The 24,608-nt window shown below is 42.6% G+C and overlaps 3 protein-coding genes and 1 long non-coding RNA gene across 6 annotated transcripts; 2 read left to right on the top strand and 2 right to left on the bottom strand.

Annotated features, from left to right (window-relative positions):
- Positions 1-40: 40 nt before the first annotated feature.
- LOC135488122 (TBC1 domain family member 15-like) lies at positions 41-9,269 on the top strand. Of its 3 annotated transcripts, none has more exons than XM_064772587.1 (14): positions 41-66; positions 638-733; positions 1,048-1,174; positions 1,618-1,876; positions 2,114-2,225; positions 2,935-3,012; positions 4,798-4,995; positions 5,231-5,359; positions 5,560-5,663; positions 6,041-6,252; positions 6,521-6,721; positions 6,895-6,992; positions 7,232-7,348; positions 7,626-9,269. In XM_064772587.1, the coding sequence occupies exons 1-14, from the start codon at positions 52-54 to the stop codon at positions 7,950-7,952; spliced, it is 2,073 nt and encodes a 690-aa protein (XP_064628657.1). In that variant the 5' UTR covers positions 41-51; the 3' UTR covers positions 7,953-9,269. The 3 variants fall into 3 exon arrangements, with proteins under 3 accessions (XP_064628657.1, XP_064628658.1, XP_064628659.1); XM_064772588.1 differs by having other exon boundaries at positions 1,048-1,171; XM_064772589.1 differs by lacking the exon at positions 2,935-3,012.
- Positions 9,270-10,219: 950 nt separating this feature from the next.
- LOC135488397 (snRNA-activating protein complex subunit 5-like) lies at positions 10,220-12,138 on the bottom strand. Its single transcript, XM_064772994.1, has 3 exons — positions 11,929-12,138; positions 11,118-11,295; positions 10,220-10,716 (listed from the first exon to the last, which is right to left on the bottom strand). Exons 1-3 carry the CDS (start codon positions 12,019-12,021, stop codon positions 10,586-10,588), a joined length of 402 nt encoding a protein of 133 aa, XP_064629064.1. The 5' UTR covers positions 12,022-12,138; the 3' UTR covers positions 10,220-10,585.
- A 1,643-nt stretch (positions 12,139-13,781) lies between these two features.
- LOC135488685 (uncharacterized) lies at positions 13,782-17,176 on the bottom strand. Its single transcript, XR_010447010.1, has 3 exons — positions 17,077-17,176; positions 14,604-14,732; positions 13,782-14,295 (listed from the first exon to the last, which is right to left on the bottom strand). It is a non-coding gene; the product is annotated as an uncharacterized LOC135488685 (long non-coding RNA).
- A 3,770-nt stretch (positions 17,177-20,946) lies between these two features.
- Positions 20,947-24,465, top strand: LOC135487834 (transmembrane protein 161B-like). The gene is made up of 3 exons (XM_064771932.1): positions 20,947-21,151; positions 22,051-22,255; positions 22,509-24,465. The coding sequence occupies exons 2-3, from the start codon at positions 22,069-22,071 to the stop codon at positions 23,783-23,785; spliced, it is 1,464 nt and encodes a 487-aa protein (XP_064628002.1). The 5' UTR covers positions 20,947-21,151; positions 22,051-22,068; the 3' UTR covers positions 23,786-24,465.
- The last annotated feature ends 143 nt before the right edge of the window (positions 24,466-24,608 follow it).

Consider the following 24,608-nt stretch of genomic DNA (forward strand, 5'->3'; position numbering starts at 1 on the left):
CTCCAGGTACTGTTTTTTCCTGGAGGCGAGGTCGCGTCAATAAAAACAAAAATGGCTGACGAGAGGGTGAGAAAAATGTTTCGATTTCCTGGTTTATTTTAGCAGATTGCTGCCTTATCTATTTGTTAATTTCGATGACCAAATGTTTAAATGAAAGAATATGAGTATGCAATACATCTCACTTACTAGATTCAGTCAGGACCGGCGTACAGATGAGACGAACACTCTTTGAAATCGTACTTTTTTGGAACACGTCACTCTTTCTTGCAGTAACAATACTGACATGTCATGGTTGGTATGATGCAGTGTGGTGACGTTTTGCCATCGCAAACACATGGACGGACATGCATGCATGATGTCATGAGTCTTTCGTTGTATTTACACTGGTTTTATTCACACCAGTGACCCGGCTTGTCAAGAAAGTAGTATTCATCACGTGTCACATATGTCATATCTGACATATGTCAGATATGAGTTGCGTGTATATCAGTTGGCCTATAGGCCTATGTCGATGACAGCAATCCTGACAAATGTAGTTTGATGGCAAATTTTGTTAAACATACCGGGAGACGAATTTTAAATCTTTTCTTCAAATTATACCAGTAAGTCTTGACAGTACACGTTCTTTGCATTGCAGGTGATCTTCAACAAAGAAGGTGTCTTCCTTCATAGCAATTCAGACAGTTCAAGTGAGGACTCCTTGATTGGTGGCACGCTTTACTTTGTGGAGCAGGTGTGTAGGATTAAATATACGGTAGTGATAGTATAATGGGTTTACTAAAAGTCTCACTCTCAGTGCTCAAAAATCTACGTACAAACTATTCCTGAACTATGCTGTTTGTGTATGCATTTTATAGTGCCAAAGTGTTTCTTTTTACGCTTGTTGCTGGCAGTATTCATTTTGCGTACTCCGAGTTGGAAAATCATCGTCTTTAAAAGATACACTGGCACTGCACTATTCTGTTGGCTCCTGGGTAATCTACGAAAGTAAGTCATTCAATAGTCCATAGATTGTGTAGCGTCTGACTTGGTTTTCCCTGCTTTCAGATCGATGGTTTGTACATAGACTGGCGACCGTTGGATGATGAAGATGATGAACCAAGCCACAGTGAAGACTGGGCGGTCATCAATGCAGTCTCATATAAATCAGACAGAGAGAATGGCGCATCAGGTGGTGAGCAGTTGCAGTCTTGATGTGTTTTGTTGTTCCCAGCAACTTAAGACCAGGAGTGTTCTCCATAAGATTTACTGAAAACTTTGATGGGAATGGGTGGCGGCGAGACTTCAAGAGGGGTGCTCCTCATTGAAAACCGTTACAAAACAGAATTCTAAAGTGGGGGGAGAATAGAAAGTCCACAAGGAGGGTTGATTGCAAGAGTATTTTTAAGAGGGAGCTTCTCCCTTTCTTTGTGATGGTTTGGAGAACACTGGATCTGCTAAGGTCTTAGTTTGTTGTATGGCCAGTCTGTCATCTCTTTATGTCTTTCTTACCAATTACTGTTTCTAACTTTGGTCATTCTTACCACAATTGGTGTTCTTTGTGTAACATTGGTCATTCTGACAACTTTACCGATAAAAGGCTTTCATTTGTGACCAGCTGTTTTACTTTCTCTTTAGGTTCTGTTATCATGAAGGAGAGAGAGCCGCCACCAAACATGCCTAGTCCGCAAATAGAGAAGAAACCGAGACGCCATAAGAACATCATCAAATTTGATGTCACCGATTTGAAAAGCTTCCGACGGTCTAAACCAAGTCTTGGCTGGTCCTACCTCATCTTCATCCTGAAAGATGGAACAACCTACCCTGCTCTACATTTCCATCAGGGTGGCACCAAAATTCTGATCAAAGAACTTGAGAGATACTTGGCTATAAAAAGGTTGGCACATACACTTTCTTATTTAGCATAAAAAAGTTGGGATAATTAGATAATACTGCCCTGAGCAGAATCATCTGTCAAAATAGATACAAACCTTCAAATGAGTGGTAACACCAGTAGAAAATTGGGTAGAAGACAGTAGGGTCGGTGCCACTTTATCTAGGACAGTCAGGCAGATTAGGGTGGGAAACAGTACTGGATGATTGTTGCACAGGTTATAATAGATCTCCCTTTCAGATCTGCCAAGGATTCCAGGCTGTACTTGGTCAGGGAACATGACCCTGGAGCCCTTCATAGATCGTTTGATGAACTTCAGATATTTGGTGAGACATCTGCTGACTTTGTGTCGGTAGGTATTTCTAAGATGGTGTTAAAGTAGAATTTGTCCCAATCTTTGACAACTACTAGATAATAGATTCAACAACCTCAAAACAGTACTACTTGAAAGCTTGTCTCAAGATGGTCTTTGTTTTGATTTCCCTGGTATAGATGCGGGTCATTTTTAGTTGGTGCTTATTTTCTGTAATGAACACATAACACTCACAGCTTGGTCAAGCTTTAGCATAACTTCAACATGAACTTGTAACAAATGGAATAAACCTCAAAACTCATTGACATGGACCCCCAACAACACAGACTTGAACAGACCAGAGGTATGAAACACACCAATAACTCAAATCTCTAACACCAGAGACAAATAATTCACTTCGTGTAGAATGGCATGCATGGAAGTTATGACACATGACACACCTCTCTGACTCACTCCACAGTTCTGCTCTACTAATCTGTATGCTGTATTATGTCATTGCCTGTCTCACAAGGTCTTTAAGGTTCGATGATACCAATGAATGCCGGGGATAGAAATGCACACGTTGATTATCAGAAATGTTAATCAAGAACGTTTTGTATCAGAGATACAGTTCTTTCCTCTCTATGCTTGTGGCCTGAGAGAGTCTTGATGGCAGACAGATATCCATCAAAAGTTGTCCTTTTGAGTGTGCCTGATGAAGTTTAAAGGCCTTGTATATACTTAAAGTGTCTTCATTGTGTATTCATAGAGATATGATGCAGCCCTGGCAAAGTCTGCCTATGCACTGCGTGTAGGAGGTCGTGCCCATTCCCGCTCTTCCTTCTCGGTAGGTCTGCTCCTCTCATATGAATAGTATTCAGCTCCACGCTTTGATATGCTTCCACCCATGCACCTATGCACATCAGAGTAGTATGAGAGTTGAAAGCCTAAACTATGTTAGTGTGCAAAGAGGTAGATCTTGGTTGCCCGGGCCTTGGACCCCTGATTAATCATGAGAGAATGATGAAATTGTTTGAACAAACAAAGAGTGATTGAGATTAATGGCACTGATCCAGTCTTCCAACTGTGCCTCATTTTGTTGGAATGTTGGATATATGTGGCCTGTCATGGCAAAGTGGGTAGTAGGTTGCAGACTCGGGTATCATCACTGCATCTGCAATAGTAATAACAGATGACTTTCTGAATGTATGATTAAACCGTCACCTGTGAAAATTGCAAAAAGTTCATGAATTAAGCATAATGTACAGTCGGTGCTTAGCATAGTGTGGATATCATAGCTTGCATGCCCAACACATCTGCATGTTAACCCCTGTCTGTGTAGGACATGTAAGATACATTTCCTTTGCAGCTGTTATCTCTATAGTGAGGTCAAGATACACGGAATACCAATAGCTTGTAGTCCCACCTCTTCACCCAACACAAAACTGCTTATTCACTATTTATGCATACAGGGGCCGGGCACAACTAATAGCCCTTGCCTTCTTGATTTACCATTATACCATCAGTGCTCTTGAGACAAGCTTTCATTTGGTAATTCAATGGTTATAGCATTAGAGTCATAGTGAGTTAGAATGTTCAAGTGTGCCTCCATATTGCAAAAATTAAACAGTCACAAACATGACCCGATTTACAGTACGTACGGGTAACAATCTGTCCTCCATGGTGTCACTCCTTGTGTAACATCACAGCTCAGATTTCTTTCAGAGATTTCCAGTGAAATTGCCCACTTCCAAAGAATGATAATAAGTGTCATCATAAACCTCATTTCTTCAGCAACATGGGAAATGTTTCTCTCGTGTAAAGCTAGAACGCAGGCATACAGAACCACTCACTAAAGTCACAAAAGCTAAGAAATCCGAAGCGCCGGAACCTGAACCGAGACCTGAATTCTTGGAAAGCTTTGATTTTACCTTTGGAAAAGCAAGTCGTTTTGATAACTCTTGCCCACTGCTCGCATGGGAAGTTTAATCATCTGTTTTTTGAGAAATCTCTAATATGGTGTTCGGTTGTTATCACTGATTGTTGCATATTTCTGTTCCTCTGTCTCCTTGTTTATCATTGATATTCCTTTTGCCTCTAATGTCAGCTTCCTGTAAATTGACCTTTATCCTTGTTCAAACTAGTTACAAGATCTGCTAAGTGTTAATCGATGCATTCAATCTTGAAATGATAATGATCTCAGTCACACTTTCAGTGACGTGCAGAGTCCTGAAATAGGTCACGAGATCATAAACATTCAGCATTTCACTTTGGGGGTTTTTCTCTTCCTAAAAGCCTCAGAACCTTCTCACTTCCTGGTGGAGGAAGCAGGTTTTGCCTTCTCTCTTCGCCATGTAACCTATTTCATAATAGTCACTTTTGAAGTCACTTTGTACTCATACATAATTGTAAGTTTGTGTGACACGGATATTTCAATAGGGTGTGTGTCAAAATAACATAAAGGTTCAGACAAAATTGATGTCACGTCTCTGTTACTATAAAACAAGAACCAGTGACGGTCGGCGCTGCATAGTGGCAGTTGTAGCCTTGCAGGTACCCTATTTTGTTGTTGGTCTCCATTTCATTTTTAACGTTGTGTTCAAATCAAGACTATTTGTTGTTTTACCTTCAGAAATTCATTCGTGATCCATATTCAACCACTCTGGGTGGGTTCAGCAAAGTGACCAACTTCCTGCGCGATACCCTCCTTCAACCTGACATCCAGGTGCGACCACAAGATGAAATCGCTGACATTCTGCATGAAGAGTTGCCTGTGCCAGGTGTTGACATCAACCATCAGGATGAGCCTGGATATGAGGTTATAACATGCGTAAGTTGTTTATCAGGGTATGAATAACGTATTGGTTCAGCCAAGAAAGTAAAACAAGAACAAAATTCATCGCAGATAGTGGAATATCAGCCTAAAAGAGTGATAGTTTATGAGAGCATGCTTTGCCGATTCCCTTGACAAGTGAAACTTTGCCAGTGTAACACAAGGCCTAAAATGCTAAAATGACAGCTCTTGCTTTTTGTCTTGAATTGAATTGACGGCTTCTTCTATTCAGACTGAACTTCCACCTCGACTAGAAGTAAAGAGGGGTTACCCCCTGTCACCTGGCCAGTGGTCCAAGCACATGGACAAAGAGGGCTTCGTTCACAATCTACCAGAAGTCATGGAAATAATATTCAAAGGGGTAAGAAATCTTCGGAAAATCGAATGAAACATTACAGTGTTCTTGCTCATAGACACAGAGATGAAACAGCGGCGATCTTTCCAAGAGTTGAACATACAAGTACCTGATTATAGGCTTGGTGGTCTAACTTCTATTTCACTGATCTCCCTTCTTCATCAGAAGTTCATGTTTTGCTTTTATATTGAAATATTGTATTTCAGGGAGTTGATCCTTCAATAAGAATAGAAGTATGGAAGTTTCTGCTTGACACATATAAATGGGAGTCGACATACAAGGAAAGAACAGAAACCCGAAAGAAGAGGGTGTAAGTCTCATTTTCTGCTTGAAATAAACTAGGTTCTGGTGCTAATGTGTCTTCACTGAACATTTCCTGCAGATTTCAATGGCGCATAGACTTCTCTGCCTGAAGTCTGGTCTACTACTTGACTGTTGTTACATGAACTGTTGTAAAATCACCTTCTGAAGTTCATTTAAATGTTACATTTCAATACAGCAAGTAACTGTGTATTTAGTATGTTCTGGGGGACACATTGTTTGAAATGACATATCGAAAATACCCACAGTATGTGGCAATGGGGCATGCTTGATCTAGACTCCTCAACGAATTACCAGAGTTGGATTTAAACCCAGCTGTCAGTTGCTGGTGGCTGCGGATCTTAACCTACTAATGATGTTTTCCAGGGATGACTATTTCCGGATGAAACTGCAGTGGAAATCAGTGTCTGAGGAGCAGGAGAAACGGTTTTCCTTCATGAGAGACCGGAAGAGCTTGATAGAAAAAGACGTCAACCGGACAGACAGGACGCACAAGTTCTTTCAAGGGGAGAATAATCCAAATCTCCAAGTTCTGAATGATATTCTACTGACATACTGCATGTATAACTTTGATTTAGGTGGGTTCTTGGTTTGATTATCTATTATTGTTGGAGTTACGAGACCATGTCATAACCCCCCCCTCCCATGATATTCCCAGTGGGAGAGCATGGTTGTTCCTGAGATAGGGCAGCTCCATCTGCATTGGGACTATAATTGGGCCATTCACCTTGATGAAATCAACTGTTCCCGTAACAGTTGGAAGAATGAATTAGGATATTTGTAGGTCTTGGCCACACATCCCACTATTTCAGTTGAAAACACCAAGAAGTTGTTTTGTCATTTCAGGTTATGTGCAGGGTATGAGCGATCTGTTGGCCCCAATCTTGGTTGTAATGGAGAATGAAGTGGATTCATTTTGGTGCTTTGCGGGATTTATGGAGAATGTCGCTCACAACTTTGAGATGGATCAGCAGGGCATGAAGACACAGTTATCACAGCTTCATACATTGGTACAGTTCCTAGACCCACAGCTTTGTAATTATTTAGGTAGGTAAAATGATCACTAAGAGTCCGAATTTTGTTGTCATTAGGGAGGTTGATTGTTCGCTGAAACTTTCCTGGTAAAGGAATTTGAGTGTGGTCACAAACTAAAAATACTGTGCTGCTGAATTTTGTAGATACTGCCAGGTAGGTTAACTTATGATATTTGTGTTTTTCAGAGAGTCATGATTCCAGTAACATGTACTTCTGTTTCCGATGGCTGCTCATTATATTCAAGAGAGAGTTCTCGTTTCCTGAAGTCATGAGGCTATGGGAGGTTAGTAGAATACCAACATTGGCTAACTAGCTAGAACTCGCCACCAGAAACTAGGCTCGAAACAATATCTGTGATGTCAGTTTTGTTAAGAACATTGTCAGGGATTCTGGCCATTATTGAATCTGACATACGTACAAAAGGCAGGACATCTCTTGTGCTGTGGGATAGTCACCAAAATCATCAAATTGATCAGTCAAATTGTGCTTATTCTTGCATCTCTCCAAATTTGTTATCTTCAGGTGATGTGGACAAATAAACCTTGCAAGAACTACCATCTCCTAATCTGTATTGCCATACTAGACACCGAGAAGAACACACTCATTGAGAATGGGTTTGGCTTTACGGAGATACTCAAGGTGAGAACCAGAATCATGCCATCAGATACTTTCTTTGTTCACATCAGTGTCACTATCCTGCAATGTTGATGCGGGAGTGACGGGCCAGGACTTCATGTTTTGACATGCCATAGTGTTCACTCTACTGTCTATTCAAACAGTAAGTTCCATACCACTCAAAAACATGAATATGCATATTCTTGTGTGCTAATGTTGTCAAGTTAAAGACTGCATTCAGTGCTCAACTCTTCTCTGTTTCTGACTGCATGAATGACCTGGGCTTTCTCTTCCCTTGCAGCACATCAATGATATGTCCGGCCACATTGAGCTCGACTACACCTTAGAAAAAGCGGAATCGATTTACCTCCAGCTTGCAAACTGCCAACGACTACCAAAGCAAATCTGTGAGATCATAGGCCTACCGTACCAACCCACTGATGTTATTGATCAAGATGTCTCGCCAAATAGTGATATGTCTCCACAAGGAGGTGCTATGACACTGCCTTTACGGAATGGTAGCACAGTGGACTCGGATCATAACACTGGTCCTACAACCCCTGAGGACAGTAGCATTGAGATACTACCAGATATTGACCCTGTAAACAGTACAAATCCAGCCTGGTAGGCCGAGGCTTTTAACGGGAACGAAGTTTCATATGGGCCTTGTATTTTCTTCTAACATGTTAGCTAAGTATTGACAGTGAAAATGTCTGATAATATTCATCAACTCGAGATGAAACCAAGTTTAGAAATGAAGGAAAGATAGATAATGAATGGTTTAAGGGGTATGTGGACTACTGATCAACAATTAGAAAACTGCCACATTGACTGCAAAGCTTGTAGTTGCTAGGAAACTGGGTAAAATGGCGCTGCTGGTGTTAAATTGGCAACGTCCTCTTTGGAAAGTTTGCAAAATATCTCATCCAGAGAAAGGACGAGGAAAAGGTATTATCTCAATGTCAAATTTCACCCACTTCAATCTTTCATGATCTTTTCTGACAAATATGGACTTTGTGATATTTAATATTTGTTCATGGGCTGTTTGTAGGGATTGTGGAACATGCTTTATCTATCTCTGTTGATATCTATCCATGTTATTCTAAGCTCAGTAAATTGGCTCAATGCAAGTGTTGCTTTGATGTCGAGTTTTGTTGATATGGTACTGTAATAACGTGAAGTGCTGCTGTCACTTGAAGTGTTTTGGAGTCATCGGGGTTCATTGTATGATAGTGTAACACCCCACATATCAAAACCTTACCTAAATCAACAAATCCTCTTATCTGGCTACTGAAATGATGTACAGTTCCTTGCACATGTATATGAAGTGTGAGGTTGGTTCAGGTCAAGAGATCCCGAATACCTCTCGTTCTTATCTGTAAATCTCTGTGGCCATCTGATGGGATTTACAATCTTGTAAAAATTGGCTTTCATTCATTTTGTTCTCGTCTTCTGATGTGTTCAGTGCAATCTTGCAAAAAATTAACTGGTAATCACTAAAAACTGATTGTGGAGCCTGGGTTTTTCTTGATATAAGATGCTCAAATTATAGAAGTGCCTTTTGTAGCCCTTGGCCAATCTGTTCAGAATGAGTTAAGTCACTAACCTTAATGTGACTAACTTCTTTTAACATCCTGGCCCTGGTAACTCATTGGCTTATCTATTATAGAGTTTTCTCTTCTATTCGTATTGTAATCAGTTTCCACAAAAATAAGATATATTTGAAATGACAAATTGTTCGATAATGCTATAATTTAGAGCATGATACGGCATGGTATGTATTGCTTACATAGCCATTAGGTGCATGCCATGTTGAATCTCCATACCAAGGTAATGATAATGAATTAGAGATGTCAAGTATCTTGGAAAGTCACTGTAAATATTGATGTAAATATGCATTCTGTACAGATTGTGCCAAGTTGGAATAAATGCTGTAGTTTTATATTCCAGGCAAAATTGTGTTGCATTTCCTTATCTGTTGACTCCTCTTCTGCCATGTTGATGAATAGTGGAGGCAAGCCACATAATCAGAAGTATTGTGTGAATAGTGGGAGACTGATAGACTACCTGGGCAGTCCATTGTATCATCGTTATTGGGTCTCCTTATGGTGAAGAACGAGGCCGATCCACTGTATCCCAAGTGTAGGACTGATGGCCAGGAAATTTCAATGGCCTTCAAATTCGGGAGACATATATCATGGTGGGTACTCTTGATGTCCTTTGGATCGGAAGAGAAAGGGTGGTGCTTTCTCAAATGAACTTGGAGACAGATGGGTGTGCACATCACACTCGATGTCTTTTGAACAGAGATAGATGTTGGTTCTGCTGGTTGTTATGGAGTTGAATGCTACACTCGCTGTCTTACAAACTGGTGGGAGAATGATGATGAGCAGTCTAATGTTGTCCTGAACACCGGGAGAGTGATGGTGGAGCAAGCTCAATGTCTTATGAATTGGGAGATGGGTGGTGGTTGTGCTTGTTGTTATGGAGGTTCAAAAGACAGAATAATGATGGTGCACGCGCTGTCTTACAAACTGGGAGACTGCTGGTCGTGCACTCTCAATGGGTGATATGAATGAAGACTAGCAAATGCTTTTATCTAAAACTCCATGTACATTTACACTGGGCCTTTCTGTACAAAACTGAAGTAAAAGCAATTGCTAGACTTTATTCATATCACCCAATGTCTTTCTGACCTGGGAGAATGACGTTGGTGGGCTCGGAACATCTTTTAAACCAAGAGAATGAAGGTGTGCAATCCTAATGTCAATTCAACCAATATACATTGATATGGATTTCATCCTTTCAAAACGTTTTGCTGGTTTTGAATCTCGAACTGAAGGGTATGAAACAGAGTGACAAAAGTTCATATTATCATAACATAAGTGTACGTGTATGTACACATTTTTTATTTGTCCTGTTTCGTGATATGTGGAACACATGTACTAAACATGATAAAACAATGAAATAAAGTTTTCAACAACTGAAGGTACATTGTTTTTTTCCAACAAAACAGGTACCTTCATTACTTTACTTACTTATGGCTCTTAATAATACCTCATGGCAGATGAGGCCACAACAACAATCTGAAAACATCAAGACAGCACCCTTTTTCAACCAAACTTTGCTACAACAGAATTCTGAACTGAGGTTTGGGCTCAAGTACGTGACTCTAACAAGCATACCCTCCGAGTTCATATTCAATCCTGATGACTCCATGAGCATTAAACCAAGGTCATATTCAATCACAATTAGTCCTTTTCAATCATAATGACTCCGATGAGCGTTAATCTGTTGCATCAGTGCCTTTAAGTCATCTTGATATTCTTCCTCATCACTTCCTTCGTTAGCTGTTTCATCATCTTTTTCTTCATCTTCTTCTTCTACTTCACCTGAAAGATCAATTTTAACAAAGATAAAAAGGTTTTTGTATGATAATAATGGCAAAGGATATAAAATCAGTCTGAATACAATAAATGTGATAACTTACGCACCTGAGGTCGTAAGGTGCCGAGGGGACCCCCAGAGATGCTAATTTGGCAAATAAGGGCTGTGATCTCATGTTCCCAACCGCCTCGCCCTCAACCACCTACCCCACTGCAATGTAACAACATTGTTTCAAGATGGTACCAATAGCCTGGCAGCCTGGCACTAGCCTACTACATTAGTCCAAATTATCACTGGCACTTCTTCTGGTCACGTCAGGTCAACCCTTAACTTCGAAATTTACTACCCGGTTTAATATATTTATATGAATGAATCAATATGCATTTTGTAGATCTTCAGTCTTCACCTTCATTGCCTTCATCATTATGAACAGCAAGATCCAGTTCTTCCAACAGGTCAACAGGAGCCAGGTCGTCATTTATGGACTTCTCCTCGTCATCCATTAAGAAGTCATCAGTTGTTTCACTGAGTGCTTCATCCTCTCTCTTGGACCGCAGCTGATTGATGAGAGCTAGTTCCTCAACCTGTAAAAGACGAGGGCCATTGAAATGCAAGTCTGTTACATATCACTTATCAGTGCCCTAGCATCAGTGGGCCAGCCCACTGCGCCAGGAGCAATCTGTCAGCTGCCCCCGCCCGAGGCCAGGTAATTAAGCGAGTAAGTTGTTTCACGGAGGGCTTCATCCTCTATTTTGCACCATATTGACTGATAGTTCTACTATAGATTCATGCACTTGACTGGGAACAACGTTTACATGACTAGTGTTGGCCGTCGTCACGTCACCATGCATTTTACATTACTGTAACATGACGAGACGCGACGTTTTCGTAAACGTTGGTCCCAATCAAGTGCATGGATCTATAGTTCCCAAACCTGAAAAAGGGGAGGACCTTTTGGCCTACAGAATTAGCCGGGACAGTATACTAGTAGCTCTGTACATTATGTACACTCTGTCCCTCTTGTACATTATTATGTACACATTCCTATCATTTAGCACAGAGTGTCCCGGGTATTCTGCAGTTGTTAGCAACTTTTTTTCATGACGACATATGATAGGAATAGGATAGGCCCAGCTAGGTCATTGCTCATTTGACGTTTTTATTTTACAACAATAGGCCTACAATACAATGATGAAACAATACCCCTCAAAACACACCTTCAGTCTGTTCAACTGGTCATTGAATTTGCTAGCAATTTCAGTAAGGACTTTCTCTTCTTCCTTCAACTCTTTTAATTCAGAAAATGACATGCTGAGGCCTTCAAATCATCTTGTATCTACATGTAATCTGTGGATTGAGCATGTGAGGCAAAGGGGTTTCCTAATTTGCAAAATGGTCTATTATTCGAAATGACGCATTTGTACTGAATGACGCCGGCCACCGCAGATAATTTCACCTTCAAACAATCTTGACACTAGAGGCGCTGACTATTGTTCCTTCCAACGCACCAATCTCCCGGTCTTCGGTCCGTCTGTCGAATATTACATACACCAGATAACCAGCTGGCATTGTAAATTCTACATTCACCATTATGTGAGAATTTCAGCGGGTCAGGTTGGGAAGACCTTGACGCAACTTAAAAATTATACCAAGGTTACTAAACTTTGGAAACGACAGGACAACTACGATAACGTAACAACCAACCTCTTCCAGCTGGTTATCTGGTCAGGTGTGGAAGACATAGACACAACCTTCAAAGGGTCCTTTAGCTGTACACGACAACATTACACTTGCGTTCTACATGGGTGATACAAGACAACAGAGTTGGTTGTACCATGGTTATCATCTCACAAGGACGGACAATGGAACAACCAACATCTGCCAGCTGGTTATCTGATCTCACGAGACTGGTTGTACCCAATATCTACCTGACAACTCTTCAAATACAACTTGAGTACTACTTGGGACCACAGTCATCTTAGAAGACTGGTGAATCCTCCCAAAGTCATTTCTCTCATGCAGAACGTGCCACCAAAAATAAATCAATAGCCAGGTCAGGACCAGCTAGCTTGGCCCAGGGTGGCTCACTGACCTTGGGCAGCCAGGTGTGGGCCAGGTCACATTTTTCCTAAGGGTGGAGACAAGGCCCACCCAGTAGAAACATGGTGCACTACGTTGGGAGAGTACACATCTAGGTCAGACAGAGTACGCATAGTGAAGGGGCATGGCACATCCAGCAAAGACTTGGTACACTCTCTGGCAGCATGGCGGGCTATGAAGGGGAGGGCACATCCAGAAGAGATGTGGCGCACTGCTGTCTGAATATGCTTTGGGCATTAAATGCCTTCATTATTGTCATGTAATGAATAGCTTCATTTTGTTAATTGGTACTCTGTTGTTGGGTTTCATGTGGCTTACCTACCGCATGGCTGCTTACATGACAGAGTGATAGAGGTCCTTCCTCAATACAACCGAGTAGGTAGTCCAGGCAACCCGCAGCGGAGGGTCGAGGAGGCCTCGTTGATTTACCCGAGGCGAGCCATACATTTTCAGTGCATACTGTGGCTGCACTGTCAATAGTGAGAGCTTTGGTATTCCTGGTTTTTCACTTCGTTGTCGGTGAAAAACACTTGACCGGTCACCGAAAGCTTACGCCCCCAAATCTAGTTCATGACGAGTGAAATGCCGTCAAGTACCAGTCTCTAATGAGTGAATGGAGGAGACTGGTGAAAGAGTCTACCGAATATTGGGGACAAATAGAGACTGCACAGTGACCCTGTGGGAGAGGTCGGGTTTACGGGATGTCGTCAGCTGGTTGGTCCCTGTCACTAGTGTCGCTGGTTGTGACAGTTAAAAGCATTTGAGAAGACGGGCTAGATTTGTGTACAATCCCTCCTGCGGTGTCTCAGAAAAAGTACCCAACACGCCACAGGGGCGCTGCTGTTGACCATTGGTTTTTGAAAGGCGTTATCACCCGGGAAAGACGTACCAAACTTTGTCCTGGCTTAGGAATAGACCCTTCTGACGTACGGTAGTACAAAGAACAACACTGATTGTGAAACTATCGATATGTTCAGGACAAATTTAGATATTCAACGTCCTGATACATTGGTCAAATAATATCATGAAAAGGTTTTATCTAACAACAATCTGACAATCTGTACGTGGGCACAGGGAACAGGTGGCGCTACAGTCAGGCCAGATTTCTATTCCAGTGGAGTAGTAGGAAATGTCCCTCTGGCAACAAGTCCTTCCCTGTTGGTTGGTGTACATCAACACCTAAGAGATTAATGCGCATAATATATTCATCAGTCCCCAGAACACTATATCTTAGGGTATTTAAAACTGTTACATGTACACTCATTCATCCTGGTTGTCCCTACTCTTTTGCGAAAACTCCCTACGGAATACTCTATCCTTGTTCATTTCTGTTACATCTATACATCCTGATTTATAAGCACCAGAGTTACTGTTCGTCTGCATGGAGGACTAGTCACGATGCCGGTAGAAGTAGGACAGGTGGCTTGTACACATCGATGGGAGGATACCGGGTTCAGCGGCGGGAAGGGAGTCGGTCCATCCCTCTGAAGATGAGACAAAATATATCGATATAAGGGTTATGGAGTGTTAGTTCAAAACTTATTCTAGCGCAGCTGGGAGCAGACTTGGAGATTTGGGAGAATAGAAACAATTATTCAATCATCATTTGTATTTGGTATGCCCCAACGATCAGTCTCCCCATCTAATAGACACCATCACTAGACACCCGTGTTTCTCATTTGGCTAGCTGTTTCTTTTGCTTGCACGGCGAAATACCATTAACTGCATCAGGGGGACTTTTTCTCATTCTAGCAGAAGTTGTTTTCTATGTACGGATTCTACCTATTCCTACCGGTTTGAGCTGCTGGCCTAGGACTGCTGGGCACTGCCATTGGACTGCTGCGCACTGCCACGGAAGACTGACAACCATTCGTCCTCTCACATCTCGTGGATCGGACTCATCCTTGGACTACTTAAGCCTCTGAAATTATGAGACAGATCAAGGTTAAGGTGGCTTTCAGGGTCATGTTTATAAAAATCAAGATTTCCTTACCATAATTTCCAACAAGGCCAAAGTTTCAGTTAGCCAATCACAATCCAAGTTTGAATAGAACTACCGAATCTACTTCCTTGGCAACAACATGCTGACCGCTTTTGGTATGCCTCCTTACCCTTAAATCACAAGAGGCGCTATGCTTGCAAACAACAGACTAGAGTGATCGCGAACCGCCTCAAAGTATGTTGGATCAAACATCCCACAGGCATGGGTCACCCAGTAAAAAGTATCATCATGGTTACATTTGATATTGTTTGAATGATTAACTCACTGTATTCAATCTGCGATCATTTCGCAGTTGATTAATTAGTTACCACTGTATGCCTTAGAGAGGGCAGAATGGTACTGTTTAGACAAGAAGTCTCTCCAACAGCCACAAGTATCTCTTCGAAAACATCACAGTAACACGTTCGACCCAGGGAATCTGTCAGCTGGCTGACGAGTAGGTTGGGAATTGTGTATGATCAGCTCTCTCAAAGACACCCGAGACAGGGATTAAAATCTTGTGTTTATAAGTTACCATTGTATGCCTCAGAGGGGGCGGAATGGTACTGTTTAGACAAGAAGTCTCTCCAACAGCCTCAATGAATATTGGATCAACGGCACACAGGGTCTCCCAGAGATACCGTCAATGACGAAATATGACTGGGCCTTCTGTAAGATTAGTTTCTCCGCCAAACACGGGACTGAAGGATTAAAATCTTGTGTTTATAGGCTAACAAATGCACACACTTTCAATGAACCCCCTACAAGAGACGAGTGGCTCTTCGTCTCCCCGACTTTGACACCCTACTGCGAACATATCAATAGATCAGCCAGCGGTCCTTGGTGTCGCCGCGTGGGTTACGTCCAGTGAAATTGTTTGCAATTGTCAAGGAACCACGATCTGACATCCATAACCAGCGTATTCCCTATTCATGCCAGTTACAGTCGGGTGCTACACCACAGTCGGGATAGTGGAGCCAAATGAATGATTGTTTAAATTTAAAGCATTTTTGAAAAATCATATGACAAGGTTTGGAGGTCAAAAGCCTTCCAGTCATGCACATAAGTCCTGCCTTACTAAACTTACCTTGGAGGGAGACTCTCAGTGCTTTGACCACAGTGAAAGCTTCTCTTTGATACGACACCAATCACAATCCAAGTTTGAATAGAATTACCGAATTTACTTCCCTGGCAATAACATACTGACCGCTTTTGGTCATGCCTCCTTACCTTTATATCACAAGAGGCGCTATGCTTGCAAACAATAGACTAGAGTGATCGCCAACCGCCCCAAAGTATGTTGGATCAAATATCCCACAGGCATGGGTCACCCAGTAAAAAGTATCATCATGGTTACATTTGATATGTTTGAATGATTAACTCACTGTATTCAATCTGCGATCATTTCGCAGTTGATTAATTAGTTACCACTGTATGCCTTAGAGAGGGCAGAATGGTACTGTTTAGACAATAAGTCTCTCCAACAGCCACAAGTATCTCTTCGAAAACATCACAGTAACACGTTCGACCCAGGGAATCTGTCAGCTGGCTGACGAGTAGGTTGGGAATCGTGTATGATCAGCTCTCTCAAAGACACCCGAGACAGGGATTAAAATCCTGTGTTTATAAGTTACCATTGTATGGTACTGTTTAGACAAGAAGTCTCTCCAACAGCCTCAATGAATATTGGATCAACGGCACACAGGGTCTCCCAGAGATACCGTCAATGACGAAATATGACTGGGCCTTCTGTAAGATTAGTTTCTCCGCCAAACACGGGACTGAAGGATTAAAATCTTGTGTTTATAGGCTAACAAATGCACACACTTTCAATGAACCCCCTACAAGAGGCGAGTGGCTCTTCGTCTCCCCGACTTTGACACCCTACTGCGAACATATCAATAGATCAGCCAGCGGTCCTTGGTGTCGCCGCGTGGGTTACGTCCAGTGAAATTGTTTGCAATTGTCAAGGAACCACGATCTGACATCCATAACCAGCGTATTCCCTATTCATGCCAGTTACAGTCGGGTGCTACACCACAGTCGGGATAGTGGAGCCAAATGAATGATTGTTTAAATTTAAAGCATTTCTGAAAAATCATATGACAAGGTTTGGAGGTCAAAAGCCTTCCAGTTATGCACATAAGTCCTGCCTTACCGTGAATTTGCGACTGAAATTTCTAACTGCGCAGTTCATTCTCGGCTGGACTGCATGACTTTTACAGCAATAAAAACCTGTTGAAACCAATTCAAACAATTATCAATCATAGACACTGGGCCCTACCTTCTGCTGCAGCTCTTTTAACTTGATTTCCGAAATGTTGAAGGGAATTTTACCTTTGAAATCGAAAAAAGTTTTCCAGCGATGTTCTGCGCAGTTCACTCACACACCAACTGACTTGCGTTCAAATCAACCGAGACCGATCATAACCAAAGACAATACGTTTGACGTCACACCTCTACCCCGCGAAAGACAGGCCGGCGGCTTAGCGCCAACTTGTATTGTTATGTCATTAGACCAATTGGATGGTATTGTCAAAGGTGGGTCTGGGCTATTACATAACATGCACATGAACGGAGCTATATGGCCATAGAAATATATACAAGCCAGGTTTCGCTAGCCTTACGAAGAGCTGCGAAGGGAAAAGTTTGTAAATGCATTTCATTGGCGATTTTCAAAAATTTAGCCGATTCCTCCTACAACATAGGACAAAAGATGATTTACGAGTGTCGCATTAATGAATTAGCTTAGGACTAGATTACTCCATAGATCCTTGCACTTCGTATTTCGTCAGTCGTATAGCTGCCGAAACCGACATATTGTCAAAATCACACACATTGGGTGATATGAATAAAGGCTAGCAAATGCTTTTACTTCAATTTTGTACAGAAAGGCCAAGTGTAAATGTACATGGAGTTTTAGATAAAAGCATTTACTACTCTTTATTCATATCACCTATTGACTTGAACTGACAATGACGTACATTGTGTATTTACCATTTCGGCCAAGGCCGTACGGTGTAGAGAAACGTGCCCAGTCCTATTGTATTCTGACAGATTATGATATGGTTCTATCTGTGGAGGCCATTCCCGCCAAAGCTAAGAGAATCATTCGCTCCCCGGACATTCTACCCAGGGACATTTTAAACTTCTACACCGTCACCGCAAGAAGTGTCTGTTGCACACCAGAAACGGCTTACCCTAGGTTTTCTGGTATGACAAATTCAACGAAACCAATGGAAATGCCGTAATATGGCCGCCATACTGGATTCCAAGATGGCTGCCACCATGAGGGCCTATAATTATTTGTCATCCGATATATACATACTGGTTATCGATAGAGACATGGAATTTGGCATATAGGTGACTGGACCCCTAAGGATCACTAATCGATTAAGACCCTACGTGAAACGCCCCCTAGCACGTGCGGAGGTCAAACGATCGAAGAACTGTGGCTATGACTATCTCATCTCTCTCATCATGTTGTCAACACGGTGGAGCAGCCAGGACTGATTCGGCCTGGCTGTGACTTCCTCATCTCTCTCATCATGTTGTCAACACGGTGGAGCAGCCAGGACTGATTCGGCCTGGCTGTGACTTCCTCATCTCTCTCACCATGTTGACAACTTGAATTGGCAGAGCAGCCAAGACTGATTTGGCCTGGCTGTGACTTCCTCATCTCGCTCACCATGTAGACAACTTGGCAAAGCAGCCAATACTGATTTGGCCTGCCTGTGACTGTCTCATCTCTCTCATCATGTTGTCAACATGGTGTAGCAGCCAGGAATAATTCGGCCTGCCTATGACCGTTTCATCTCTCTCATCATGCTGTCAACACAGTGGGGCAGCCAGGACTGATTCGGCCTGGCTGTGACTGTCTCATCTCTCTCACCATATTAACAACTAGGCAGTGGGGCGAAGACTGATGTGGCCTGGCTGTGACTTCCTCATCACTCTCACCATGTAGACAACTTGGCAGAGCAGCCAAGACTGATTTGGCTTGGCTGTGACCGTCTCATCTCTCTCACCATAATATTATTAACAACTAGGCAGTGCGGCGAAGACTGATACGGCCTGGCTGTGACTGTCTCATCTCTCTCACCATGTAGACATCTTGGCAGAGCAGCCAAGACTGGTTTGGTCTGGCTGTCACTGTCTCATCTCTCTCACCATATTAACAACTGGGCAGTGCGGCGAAGACTGATGCAGCCTGGCTGTGACTTCCTCATCTCTCTCATCATGTTTTCAACACGGTGGAGCAGCCAGGACTGATTTGGCCTGGCTGTCACTTCCTCATTTCTCTCACCATGTTGACAACTTGGCAGAGCCAAGACTGTGGCCTGGCTGTGACTGTCTCATCTCTCTCACCATAGTTATTGTCAACACGGTGGAGCAGCCAGAACTGATTCGGCCTGGTTGAGACTGCCTCATCTCTCTCACCATGTAGACAACTTAATTGGCAGAGCAGCCAAGACTGATTTGGCCAGTCTGTGACTGTCTCATCTCTCTCATCATGTTGTCAGCACGGTGGAGCAGCCAGGACTGTCAAACAGTTGTGTGAGCTCACTATAAGAGCTTGCACTTACATAATATTATAAAACTAAAATAAATATAATATATATATATATATATATATAACCGTCATCGGATGCGCATCCGATATGCCACGAGATCCTTTACCGTCAATTCCCTTACCGTCTTCGGATGCGCATCCGATATGCCACGAGATCCTTCACCGTCAATTCCCTTACCGTCTTCGGATCCGATATGCCACGAGATCCTTCACCGTCAATTCCCTTACCGTCGTCGGATGCGCATCCGATATGCCACGAGATCCTTTACCGTCAATTACCGTCATCGGATGCGCATCCGATATGCCACGAGATCCTTCACCGTCAATTCCCTTACCGTCTTCGGATGCGCATCCGATATGCCACGAGATCCTTCACCGTCAATTCGCTTACCGTCTTCGGATGCGCATCCGATATGCCACGAGATCCTTCACCGTCAATTCCTATACCGTCATTGGATGCCACGAGATTTTTTGTTTAAGGAATTGAACCCGAGGCGGAGGACCTTGGTTGAGTTACCAAGACACTCGAGGGTGGAGCTAAAATACAGTCCAAACCCGAGCCGACCAAGACACTCGAGGGTGGAGCTAAAATACAGTCCAAACCCGAGCCGACCAAGACACTCGAGGGTGGAGCTAAAATACAGTCCAAACCCGAGCCGACAGGCGAGGGTTTGGACGAAATTTTAGCTCCACCCGAGAGTGTCTTGGTAACTCAACCAAGGTCCGAAGCCGAGGGTTCAATTTCTATTCTAAAATACCTCAAACTTAAAAAGATAGGCCACGAAATAACTTGAATATGTGCGAATTTGCCAAATTCCATCCATCGCCTGCCCGGAGCGCCGGTAGCGCCGTTGTTTACATTATGTTACGGCAGCCCGTATAGGAAGTCCGGATCGGCTCGCTCAAGTGACGCTAAAATCCGCGCAAATGGGCTATTTGGAGCGTTTTTCTCAGCAAATATGTGTAGTGCTCATTAAAAAACTTAGGGTGGTTGATGCTTCCTTGGCTGATTTGTGTTTGAAGCAGTGTTTTGAGAGCCTCAAACTTCTGAAGTGAGCTGTGTGCATGGTTCCACATTTTAGTGCAACCCGAGGGAACTTTGGTAGAGCATCTTGGTTGCGTGTCCAAAACACTCCACTCTCAGAACGAGGCTTATGCATTTTCCATTTAAAAGTTGACTTTACGGTACCAAGGTATTTTAGAATACCTAACCGTCAATTCCTATACCGTCATGGATGCCACGAGCTTTGTTCGCGTTGTAAAGGTTTCGGGGATACGACTAATGCATGCGAGCACCGTCGGTGGAACCCCAAACCGCCCTCTCGATCTATCCGTAAGGACAAATCACTCTCGTGACCGTCACAGTTACGGACTCCGGACCTCCAGACTTTAGAGACCGAGCTTTTCTTTACCTTACAATTACTGTATACTCGGCGCCTCACTTATATGTGTTGTTTTTTTCACATACATTGTTCTCGTGGTTTACGGAAAAGTAGGCCTAAAATGTTATAGTGTCTAAAAACAATATTCAGTTAATGGAATTACACTTTTTTCCATTACTGCATGCTTGATATTGCCCTAACAACTTTTTCATGAATCAATTTTGAGCATTATGTTTACAACGTAGTTATTATAGCACGAATTATGAGTCTAAAATGCCAAATACTTGCAACTATTATGTTAATCACTGAAATCTTAGTGTACTAATTGCTCGCTATAAGCTAGGTTATTGCGCCCCTAAACCAACGTACTGACAACGCTACCTCCCCGGAACTCAAACTTTAACGTGAGTTAATTGTAATCTTACTCTCTATATACCAAAGTGATTTACCTAGGAATACAGTTGCACTTCACTGAAAACTAATGATGTGTTGATGAGTTCAATGAATCCTTCGATTCCTTTGGTTTTCTTGGCGAACTAACGTCCGACAATGACCCGTTGACGTGTACCTACCTGCAATGCAGTGCCATTTGTGTGTAAACAGATCTATTTTTGGACGAAACTCAGCCCCTCACAAACTTTGGTCGATTTCGCCAGTGATGACACTGCTTCTAGCTAGGCTGTACCACAGCACTTTAAGCTGTAGCAGCGCCAAACAAGAGTCAAGACAAATGTCTGCTGCCAGCCACTGCTGGATCAACCCCCTCGCCCGCCCCCCAGCATCAGATTCAGAGGCGTCTCAGGTCCTTTGACAGTGTGAGGAGGATGGGAGATGGCAGCCAGTAAAATCACAGGCTGTGGGAATTGCGAAGGGATGGTGTAGGGTATCGCCACAACAACGTTGATATGATCACTCGTCGTTTCAGCGGGCATGACTTGGTACATCCAATGACGCAGCATAAGTAGCGACGCTACAGCCAGAAGTAGCAACAACTCGCAAAACGGGATCCTTGTCAGACTGTTTACGTTATAGATTCAAGCACTTGACTGGGAACAACATTTTCGAAGACTTCGTCACGTCACGTTACAGTAATGTAAAAATGCATTATGACGTGACGACGGCCAAAACTACGTTATGTAAACGTTGTTCCCAATCAAGTGCGTGGATCTATAGTTGGTCAATCAAATTAGACCTACAAATATCAAGGTGTCATCGAATGCGATGAATTACCGGCCGGCTGCACCTCTTGCTGTTGTAACTGTATGTCCATAATCAGGGTAACATCTCCTTATTCCATTTTTAGGCTTATTGTATTCCAAAGATGGCAGTCCTCGGCGTGCAGCTTGTCCTGACCATGGTGATGGCAAGTTTCTTACAGAAACTCTCTCCTCATTTTTCATTTGCTCGTTGGTTGTTGTGCAACCATCTCGTTCGATACTTGCATCCAACTGACGAGGAGTTGAAAACTGCTGCTGGTGTACCACAGTCATATGGAAAACAAAATAAAAGTAAGGAGTTTTGAAAAATCACTTTAAGTGATGGGTTACAAACTATATTGCTTTTGGCTGACAATGTCCTGGAATTGTCTATTTCATTATGTTTTGATTCGAATATACATGTAGCACAATCTAGATGCAAATCACTGATTACAATGAACATGAATATGAACAGAGTAGTTTTGCTGAAGTCAAGATGATTTCAGGGATAATTTCATTATTGGCAATTCGCATCTAAAAGGTAATGATCATTTCTCTGTTTCAGATCGCAGGGACAGGCGGCATGAGAACGAACCACAAGTTAAGATTGATACCTTCTCCGTACCCAAGAACATCGACATCAAATTAGAATGCACGAAAGTCTCTCCCATTGACCTACTGCCCTTGCAGTTCTATGCTGAGTTCCAATGGTTGGTTGACTTCTCGGTTTGTGCACTGTTTGTTTATTCCCTGACGGAGATCTACCTGGCGTGGTTCCCATACTACCAAGAGTTTAACCTGAGTGTACTCTGGTGTCTCTTGATTGTTGTGTTTGCACTCAAGTGTCTGTTCTCTTTGACTGCCATGTACTTTCGTATTGAGGACTCCGGCGAGAAGATCCTGTGTGTAACATTCACATTCTTCTTCTTAACTTTGAGCATGGGGACCCTCATAACGAGTGAAGATATCTTGGAGTTTGGACTTGAACCTGCCCATGCTACATTCAAAGACAATGCTCAGAAGTTTCTGAATGACCGTGGAATGAATACACATGGACCAGCTTCATTGACAACATTCAAGTTAATTCTAGCCGTAGTGAGTGCTGTCTTGGGTGGCTTCTTGACCTTCCCGGGATTACGATTGGCCAAGATGCACACTGATGCTTTGAAATATTGTAAGGAGAATCCATTCTTGCAAATGATCCTGCACATTAACTTCTGTTATCCTGCTATCATCTGTGCGATGTGGTGCAAACCATGGGTGAAGAATTTCCTCACTGCTACACGTAGTGGTGACCGTCCAGCACTTGTCACAGAAGAGGAATTTGACACAATACGAGTGTTATTAATTCTCGGTCTCTGCTTGTTGAGAGTTGTACTCGCTACGACCCATTTCCAGGCTCACCTGAACATGGCTCATGAAAGAATGACAGATATGAGGAAGGAATCCGGGCGTATAAGTAACATAGATGTGAAGAAGCTTATAGCTCGGGTATATTATTACCTCTGTGTGGTAGCTTTACAATACTTGGCCCCCGTCCTACTTCTACTGTTCAGTGTGTGTTGTCTAAAAACACTCGGTGGTATGTCTTGGTGCAGCTTTCTTGATATCCCCTTCCCAGTGGCACCAGAGGTCGTGGAAGTGGTAAATGCGACTGCCAGCAATAGTAGTTCCAGTAGTGAAACTGTTGCTTACTTCACCATGTCGTTGACACAGTTACGCAACGTGTTCACTCCTGTGTGGTACCAGGGCATATTTTCGTACATCTGCTGGTGGATCTGTTCATGCTGGTTCATCACAAGTGTCTTTGGTCTTGTCTATTATCAGTATTTCAAACGTTAACCCTCACCTTCGGAAATGCCTCTTTTCTAAGAATATAACTGTAAAATCACTTTCTTTTGCAAGGTGGCTACATGTAGTAATGTACCTGCATCTTTTTGCCTTCTTTGACTCCTGTAAGAACAATGGATAATACACATTGATGTCTTGAAACAGACCATCGATGGTCACTCCCGCCAAAGATAGTGATTTTACCAAGTCATCTTTTCCTATTTGTATTTGACTGATATAAGGACTTTGGTTATATTTATCAAAGTGCCTTAGAGTAGACTAGACCTGGACTTGTGTTAATTTCCCAATCAGTAATTCATAGAGTGGTTGGTGTCAAGTTTTAGTGACGATTCCCTGCATGTGTGTGTTCCCCGTGTGTGATTACATTATCAATAAGTTGACACAGAGATGTGCATTTCAAACCTTGACTGCCAGATTGATGTACATGTACGGAACATCTTCTTAAAAGTACTGGAAAAACCATCTATTGTAAACCAGTTTATGTCGTATGGACTATTTGAGCACTATTTCATAGCATGTCTTGGGTGCCAGGTTGTCATGCTTCGAATTAATACTACGTAGATAGGTTGTGTCTGTGCTTGTTTTCAAGATGTAGTACCCGTCTTTGTCATCCAGTTGTTGTGTATGTCTAAAGATGGTTTTATTATACTTATCAATAAATTTTTATGGTTTAGAAATTGGTTGTTCTGTAATTATTTTCAACCCAGTCGTTTCCATTTGTCCATGACATGGAGGGGTACATGTAGAAGACTTGTCTTCAGAGAAGTAATGAAGGATGTACTTCTCTCATAAGGACACCCCTGGGACTGAGATG

This window comes from Lineus longissimus, chromosome 5, assembly GCF_910592395.1.
Source record: "Lineus longissimus chromosome 5, tnLinLong1.2, whole genome shotgun sequence".
Classification (NCBI taxonomy): Eukaryota; Metazoa; Nemertea; class Pilidiophora; order Heteronemertea; family Lineidae; genus Lineus; species Lineus longissimus.